The 9080-nt window shown below is 36.2% G+C and overlaps 1 protein-coding gene across 1 annotated transcript in view; it reads right to left on the bottom strand.

Annotated features, from left to right (window-relative positions):
- Positions 1-2878, bottom strand: part of LOC137623841 (neuroparsin-A-like) — a 6339-nt gene extending 3461 nt beyond the window's left edge. The window contains exons 1-2 of the mRNA XM_068354649.1: positions 2756-2878; positions 1716-1833 (exon numbers count right to left, since the gene is read on the bottom strand). Coding sequence (XP_068210750.1) covers positions 1716-1833; positions 2756-2811 — 174 coding nt within the window. The 5' untranslated portion in view covers positions 2812-2878. The remainder of the gene's footprint in view (positions 1-1715; positions 1834-2755) is intronic.
- Between the last annotated feature and the right edge of the window lie 6202 nt (positions 2879-9080).

Below are 9080 nucleotides of genomic sequence, written 5' to 3'. Positions count from 1 at the left end.
CTCTCTATCTTACACACTTAGGAATCCCCAATTTACTGATAAAAAGACTAAATTTAATTTAACACTTTCTTTGAATATTTGTCTTTTTTTTTTTTTTTTGGTCCTTTGTTTTCAATTTGCTGGTAGTTAGTTATTGATTGAATTAATCTTAATTGCTTATATCAGATAATAATAATAATAATAATAATAATAATAATAATAATAATAATAATAATAATAACAATAATAATAATAATAATAATAATAATAATAATAATAATAATAATAATAAAATAGAACTAGAATTACCCGAAATGTAAATAAGATGAGTTAAGCAAAAGCGAAAATGAAAGTTGTAAAAGATGTGAAATATGAAAATCAAAGAAGTTGGAAGGACAATGTCAAGAGAGATGTTACATCATGATAGTGAAATTAAGCAAAATAATAGTATCATCTGTTTTAATCGAGTGTCTCAGCTAATTGCATTTATAAAAATAGCATGGCGAAAATATTACAGGAATGAATGCGAATATTAGCATAACTTCAAGATGTTTTTTTCTTGTAAGAACAAAAAGATAGTATGCATAAAAGGTCTTTGTAGATAGAAAAAAAGACACATTAGCTCAATTGTATAGCTGAATGTGTAGTAGAGCTTTTAGGAGAAATCTTTTTAGGGCAAGGAAGTACATTACTGAATGCAATTTGTCTCAGGGTCTCACTTTGTTGCTAGTGAGATTTAGTTTAGGCAACAGTGGGAAGTTTTTCGAGCACAAATTCCATCCATAACTCTAGCATTTGGAATCTAAATCATACAAATATTGTCTTAAAAGCCGTGATACTATTATCTCAAAGGTATGAAAATGTTAATCAGGAGTAATAAAAACCATTATAATAGTTGGAATTTTTTTTTATAAAAATCGAGGCTGATAAAATCATAAACAGAAATCCATCGCTAAAAAGGACGTGCCATAAATCTAACACAGGTCAAGGAGGTATGTGAGTAGAAACTGATTAAACCAAGACGACGTCAAATATGTAACCAAATTTAATAATAAGAGCGTTGAAAACTTGAGATTTTTAAAGACACCATCAAGCATATTTTCATGGCTTGGTTACTTATAGCAATTCGTGAAAACTGATTATTCAATTTGAACTCAAAATTTATGGATGAGGTCAGCAAAATATTCTATGACGACTAGCACACGCGATAAGAATTATTTTCAATCATTATCATTAGTGTTATTATAATTATCATAGTAGTAGCGCTAATGTAATAAACAGTGGAACACATTTCTTACAAGACAAATTTAATACCCTATGCACACCTCAATAGTTAGTTTATATTTTCTTTTAAATCAGTCTCACCAGATTATATCAAAAGGGTCAAGAATCGAATGAAGAATAATTGGGACTGCAACATAATATATTAAAAAGTAAATAATTAACAGTATTTTTTCCTTTCCCACTTCTGAGAGTCTGGTTGGAGTCACATCATAAGGTCAATGCCCCAAAAATCAATTTTAAAAACATTCTATAAACTGACATACACATTTACTCATGAGAGAGAGAGAGAGAGAGAGAGAGAGAGAGAGAGAGAGAGAGAGAGAGAGAGAGAGAGAGAGAGAGAGAGATTTTTCAAATACTTCGCCTTTACCCTCAGTTATTCTACCGGCAAATTAAGCGTAAAATGACCAGCGCAAATATGCAGACCACAAGGCATGTATGTCCAAACTTACCCCTGCGCAAACTGTGCAACACTGGCAGAGATCGTGAGATATTCCCACGGGGCAGTCAACTTCCTCTATCACAGTGCATTTAGCATGTTCACATGCGCAGGTCACGGCCAGGCTCTTCCTATTGGATGGAAGAAAAGGATAATGAATAGTAGAAGTTAATATGAAAAAAGAAAACTACAATAACTAGAAAAGCACTCATAGAGTGGACACCTCCGCTACGGCAGCTTAATTCTCGACCTTTTGCTTGACCTTGACCTTGATCTTTGACCTAGGGCTTTCAAAATTGAATCATTTCTACGTCTCAACATAACAATTAATCCCTAAAAGGTTAATATAAAAAAAAATTAAACTATAACTAGAAAAGCACTCAGAGTGCAGACCTTCTCAACGGCAGCTTATTTCTGGACCTTGACCTTTAACCTAGGACTTTCAAAATTGAATCACCTGTACCTTGACCTTTAACCTAGGACTTTCAAAATTGAATCACTTCCACATCTCAACCTAACAATTAATCCCTGAAAGTTTCACTACTCTATGAGTAAAATTGTAACCAGGAAATTGTTCACAAACAAACAAACAGGGGCGAAAACATAACTTCCTACCAATATGAAAAAACTATAATAAATCACTCCAAGTGCAGACCTCCACCACTGTAGCATATTCTCGACCTTGAACTTTGACCTAACATTGAATAATTTCCACGTCTCAACATAAAGAACTAATTCCTGAAAGTTTCACTACTCTATGAGTAAAATTGCGGTCAGGAAGTTGTTCATTCACAAACAGACAAACAAGGCCGAAAACATAACCTCCTCCCGACTTCGTTGATGAAGGTAAAAATGGTGAATGCATAAAAACTTAATAAATAAAGTCAAATAAACTTCTGAGCGACTACATACGAACGAACAGAAAAAGATATGTTACTTTATGTTCTTAACAACACGCAAGATTTAACAGACGAATAACTAACACAAGCTCAATATAAACTTAGAAAATATTTCTATAAAAATATGAATACCATCTGAGTTCGGTTTATTTACCCTGTCGCCAAGCTGAGAAGCACCACCGAAAAGAAGAGACCTCTGAGCGTCGTCATGGTGTCTGCTTGAAGACAAGAGGTTAAATGATGCTTCAAACCAATGCCTGAGGTTATTAACCAAGCATGTCCCTGCCTTTCCATTGTCCGGAATCGAAAAAAAGGTATAAAAACCCTGTTCTTTATCGGTACAAACCTGTCATAAAAGCTTGATTTACGAGCCATTTCCCAGAATAAATTAATGGTGGAGACGTCTGCCCATCGTCAATAATTCCTCTGGTTTAAAAGGCTTAATGTATCAAGCATCACTTTAACAGCAGTTCCGATAACCCGTAAGCTCCCGTCCATCAAAGGACGCGAAATGATAGCCCACACGCACCCTTAAATGTAATATAATCATATTTCCATGAAAGGGTTAACGCCCTCATTAAATTCCAATCAATCTTCATTTACATGTTCGGTGTGATTTTTTGCAAGCTTAAACAATAATTACGTTTAAAAACGCAGAATCCAATAATGGCGAAAAACAGAGTCCATAGTAGTTAAAACTGAAGTATAATGGTAAACAGTAGGAAATATAAACTCTATGAACATACTTCTATATATCCTTTTAGCCAGCAACATTCAATTGTGTTATGGGAGGACATATAACATTAAGCGAACGAAGAATCAACTCTAAGAGCAGAATATGCTATGCCCTTCTAGGACGCAAAAACCCACCCACTTCCGGAGGAATCATCATAATGTCTCTTGAAAGGTTTTAGGTGCATGTGGCCCGGACACGTTCGATACGTGACTTAGCCCACCGATACACCAAGATACACCAGAGCTTAATTTCGTGTGCTTGACCACTGCGGAAAAAAAAAAGAAAAAAAAATCCCTGACATCTATTTAAATCCCTATTCCCTGTAGGCTATTTTAAATCAAATTTTGAATCAAAGAACTTTCCTAAATATAAACAAAAAATAATGAAAATCTCTCTCTCTCTCTCTCTCTCTCTCTCTCTCTCTCTCTCTCTCTCTCTCTCTCTCTCTCTCTCTCTCTCTCTCATGAACGAATTTTTTCTGGTGCAAAATCTAGAATATAATTATTTCTAAATGCTCTGCCGATTCAAAACAAGGAATTACTTACATTTGACTTTACGAAACCATAAGAGAAAACATTTACTTAATGTGATAGCTCAATACATTATATATGACCAGCAAATGCTAAAAACATGCTGGAAAAAAAAATTCAAATGCAACCCAAATCATGATGTGTACATTTTTACATACCAAACTATTTCAATCCATGATGAAAACCAGTAATCAAATTATAGTAATTTAAAAAAAAAAATCAAATATGTTTAGCTACTTTCATTATTATTATTATTAGCTAAGCTACAACCCGTTAGAAAAGCAGGATACTATAAGCCCAAGGGCTCTAACAGAGAAAAATAGCCCAGTGTAAAAAGGAATTAAGGAAATCTATAACCTACAAGAGAAGTAATGAATAATAAAAATAAACCGCTTAAAAACGGTAAAAACATTAAAAACAGATCTTTCATATATAAACTATAAAAAGAGACGTATTATGTTAGCCTGTTTAACATAAAATCATTAACTTCGTTTGAAGTATTGAAGTTATTTCATGTGAAAAGTAATACACACAAGACTACTCCCAAAACTAAAGTCCGTTCTTCTCTTTTATTAACAGCATCCAATGTCACATGATATATGAAAAGTAACTTTTACTAAATTGCCAGGAAGATCAAGTCTCAACCTCTTTCTGGATAATAATCAGCCACTAAATTTCGTTTATGCATCTTTCACTCTTAACTTTCGCTAAGAATGAGATAAACATCAAAGATATGTTCCTTAAAGAATTACTTAGAAATATGTCAATGAAAAAAATTACAAACTTAAAAGAAAACCAACAATGGTAACCCATTTGTTTTGCTAACTTATTCTCTACTGAATTAATTTTTAAAGAAAATGAGCAAAATTTCCCGTAAACGATAGTTTTACTTCACAAAAGGAGAGAGAGAGAGAGAGAGAGAGAGAGAGAGAGAGAGAGAGAGAGAGAGAGAGAGAGAGAGAGAGAGATATTACAAAAGTCTACACTGTATGTGATGGAATGAATAGATAAATCCAAGTGACAGCAACTAGCATTTAATTAATCCAAATTAATTAGGTATATATGGAATACAGTAAAAGGGATGCGTAAAATTATGATGATGATAATTATCATCGCTATTACTATTGCTATTCATCACGGATACGCATTCGTGTGAAATAAATACAATGAATATGCCATTATTATGTAGGTAGTAGGTTGGCCAAAGCACCAGCCACCCGTTGATATACTATCGCTAGAGAGTTATTGGGTCCTTTGACTGGTCAGAGTGTACGACGTTGGATTTCTCTCTCTGGTTACGGCTCGTTTCATCTTTGTCAACACATACGCAGAATAGTCTGGCCTATTCTTTACACATTCCCCTCTTTCCTTATACACTTGTCACCCTGAAGTTATCAAACAATTCTTCTCTCAAGAGGTTAACTACTGCACTGTAATTGTTCAGTGGCTACTTTCCTCTTGGTAAGGGTAGAAGAGACTCTAAGCTATGGTAAGCAGCTTTTCTAGGAGAAGGACACTCCAAAATCAAACCATGGTTCTCTAGTCTTGGGAAGCGTCATAGCCTTTGTACCATGGTCTTCCACTGTCTAGGGGTTTTGATCTCTTTCTTGAGGGTACACTATTTTGAAGTTTTTATCCTCTCGTTATTTTGAAGTTTTTATAGATTATATATGACAGATTTATTTTAATATTATTGTTCTTTAACGTCTCGTAGATTTTCCTAATTTCCTTTCCTCAATGGGCTATTTTCCCTGCTAGAACTTATGCTTATAGCATCTTACCTTCGAACTAGGGTTGTAGCTTAGCAAGTAAAAAAAAAAAAATAGTAATAATAATAATAATGATAATAATAATAATAATAATGTCTATATGCAAAAAAAGAAAACATTACCAGCTATATTTGGCTTTTTACTAATCTTAACTTTTTTTTACTAAGCCTCAAAATCCAAGGGATAATTTGGCTTTTCAGTGTTGTGAAAATTAACCTTTTTTTTTTTGTGGAGAAAATTCACCTCAAGGGCAAAAATTATGTCTTGACTCCTTGTAAGATCCTAGTCCTCCTACATTTGGGTCTGGACACAACGGAATCATATGAAAACAAACCCCGAGATGTACTGTAGGTGAAAAGTCTTGTCAGTGATGATGGTGATGGTGATGATGAGGGAGAGAAGCTGAATAAAAAGTTCATGTTAAAAATAAAATAAACCGAAGTGAATGAGAATTAAACAAATTTTTTGGGAAAAATAAAAAAACTAAGTAAAAGGCAATCTACAGTACAGTCGGCCTCCTTATCCGTGGATTCTCCAAACAATGGATTTGACAATACAGTACTTTATTGACATCAGAATTTTTTCAAATAATTTGTATTTTTCCGAGCTATACAAATATGAGTTCTATAATTGGAGACACTCAGCACTCTTGCTTGTTGATATAGGCCACTACGGTGGTGTTGTTGCTCATCAACACTAGAGCGCCTCATCAAATGTTTTTGGTAAGCATGCATCCCGAAGATGTTGATTTGTAGATGCCTTTCTTCCTTGGACCACACACCTGAGATGACCAGGCCATCTAGATGTGTTTCCCACCCCTCCTTTGATGCATCTGAGAACAGTTCCATGTCTGGAGGAAGCGAGTCAATTAGGATTCCCCTGGTGAGGTTTTCCTTGTCAAGCTACTAGGTCAAATTGGCCCGAACCTCCTGCCAAACTGGTACATGACAATGGAGGATCTATATTAGCCGACAAGTGATCCTTCAGACATTACTGAAGGAATCTCTGGTGGAGACACCCGTGTGGAACGAGTTTCTCAGAAGAAAAGTGACTGAGAAGACTCTGCCAGTGCCAAGCTGGTACTTCTGTCTTGAACAGGTACGGTTACACCACTTCCATGAGCCTGCTGATGCGATCGTCTGAAGAAAAGACTCTTGCTACTATTGTATCTAACAGCATGCCCAGGTATTTCAAACTCAGCTTGGGTATGAGTTTCGACTTCTCACAGTTTACCACAATCCTCAGATTGTGGCAAAAAGCATGAATTCAATGTCGATCATATAGCAAATGTTTCTCAGAGAAAGCCAGGATCAACCAGTCATCAAGATACATCAACATATGTATCCCTTGCGAGTGGGCTCAAGCGGCTATCAAGGTGAACACCCAAATGAACACCTGGTGACAGCCCAAAGCAGAGTCTTGAACTGGTACACTGTACAGTAGAGGGAGAAGCGGAGGTACTTTTGAGAGGACTGAGGAACAGGCACATGAAAGTTAGCGTCTTTCAGATCCACTGAAAGCATAAGTCTCCCTCTCTGATGGAAAAGAGCACAGACTTTACTGTTCCCATCCTGAACTTTGTTTGACAAACAAAGAGGAGAGAGGTTGATGACATGTCTCCAAACCCCAGTCACCTCCACCAACATCCCTGTTAGATTATTTCAGGTGGCTTTACGTATCAAAATATATATTCTGAAATTCTCTAACTTAAAGTTTTGTTTTAGGAAAACCATTGATGATGCTAACGGGAGATACGTAAAAGTATTAAGCTTCGTTATACACAGTGACAAAAACACTGATTATAAAACGGATTTTAAAATAGGAAAATTCTATTTTTGGGTGAGATAGCCATTTCGTCCTGATGGAAGTTCCTCAATGGCAGCTTCTACTTGGGATGTTTCTGTGAGTGATATACCAGAGAATTTCACCATACAGGTATCACAGAGCTCTAACCTCCGGAACGAATATCCCAAGAGACATCGTGTATAAATCAGGATGTGTTAATAACACGCCATGGTTATCCTTCCCTGAAGAGATAACCTTGTCTCGAAGGATATGGGATAGAGCAGGATACGTGGGCGAGAGCTGTTACAACTCCTGATCTCAATGTGCTACAACTAACACACTTTCTGTAGAACCATTCCAGGACCAGCCATCGCATGACGCAAGGCGTCACACTGAGAATTAGGATGGGATGAAAAGTAACGGGCGGGCCATCAGGACAACATGGATATCTCACCCAAAAATAGATTTTTCCTATGCCAAAATCCGTTTTTTTTAGGCTTGAGCCATGTCGTCTTGATGGAAGTGTGCCAGAGAATTATCATTCTCAGTTGTGGCCAGGAGAGGTTTAACCCTTAAACCTCAAAGACTTAATCATACTTCTCTTAGCATTGGTAATTATGGTACCTAGCTAAGAGTGCAAGCGATATGTTTGTAAAAAGTAGGAGCAAAAGAAATCAATATCACAGTCCCACTCGCTATAAATAAGACCTTTGTCTCTATTAGATGAAAAGACAGAAGTCTATAAAAGGAGGGTTAAAAATTGAAGTACACTGCTTGTATTTTGTGCAGTAGATCCAGTAAAAGGAAATGCAAAAGGAAAGTAGTCTTTTATTGTTTCCAAAGATTCATAAATGTAACAGCAATCAATGAAACATTACATACAGTAGATATGTACAGAAAAACCGAAGTTTTCAGATACCAAAATGATGTAACAGAGCAGTAAGATAGTAACACACATGAAATAGAGGGAAAATATCACCTTTTACTCTTCACAATTATAAATAGTACATTGAAAAGAAGAATATTAATCCCTTTGCACAATATAGACTGAGAATTCCCAACTATACAGTCCATAAGAGTCCATGCACAACACTTAAGAAGTTGGTTTCATCACACAACCAGCGGCCACTACAAAGTGTTTAATCACTTCTAATTGGAAAAAAATTAAGGAAGAGGCAACTTTTCTAGGGTCAATACCCCTATCAGGGTCAGCCCTTCTGATGAAATGAGTAAGTTTGGACCTTAGCTGTTTCAGAGAAAGATTAGATCCTGTTGTCTCCCCTTTAAAAAGTTGACCGCCTTTAAACCCCCAGCTCTTTAACAGGTAGGCATTAAGGCACTCCACGGGGCACAGAGAAGGATCCTCCTATAGTGGAGCAATTTCCCAGGGCCCCCGGCGTTTCGTGGGAAGTTCGTATTTTGCCATAAATGCAGGATCTGGGTAAAGATTTACCTCCCCCGATTTCGAGAATGCAATGTAGCCATCATCCCTTGAAAAGGGCCACAATCTCACTGACTCTAGCACCAGAAGCCATAGTAAGCAAAACGATAGACTTTTGAGTAAGATCCCTCAGAGAGGTAGAGATGTTATCTATCGAAGAGGCGAAAGTGCAGGACCTTATCCAATGACCATGAAATACCCTCAGGAGGAGCATTAGG

Source organism: Palaemon carinicauda, chromosome 30 (assembly GCF_036898095.1).
Source record: "Palaemon carinicauda isolate YSFRI2023 chromosome 30, ASM3689809v2, whole genome shotgun sequence".
In the NCBI taxonomy this organism is placed as follows: domain Eukaryota; kingdom Metazoa; phylum Arthropoda; class Malacostraca; order Decapoda; family Palaemonidae; genus Palaemon; species Palaemon carinicauda.
This window is presented reverse-complemented; position numbering and strand designations above follow the sequence as displayed.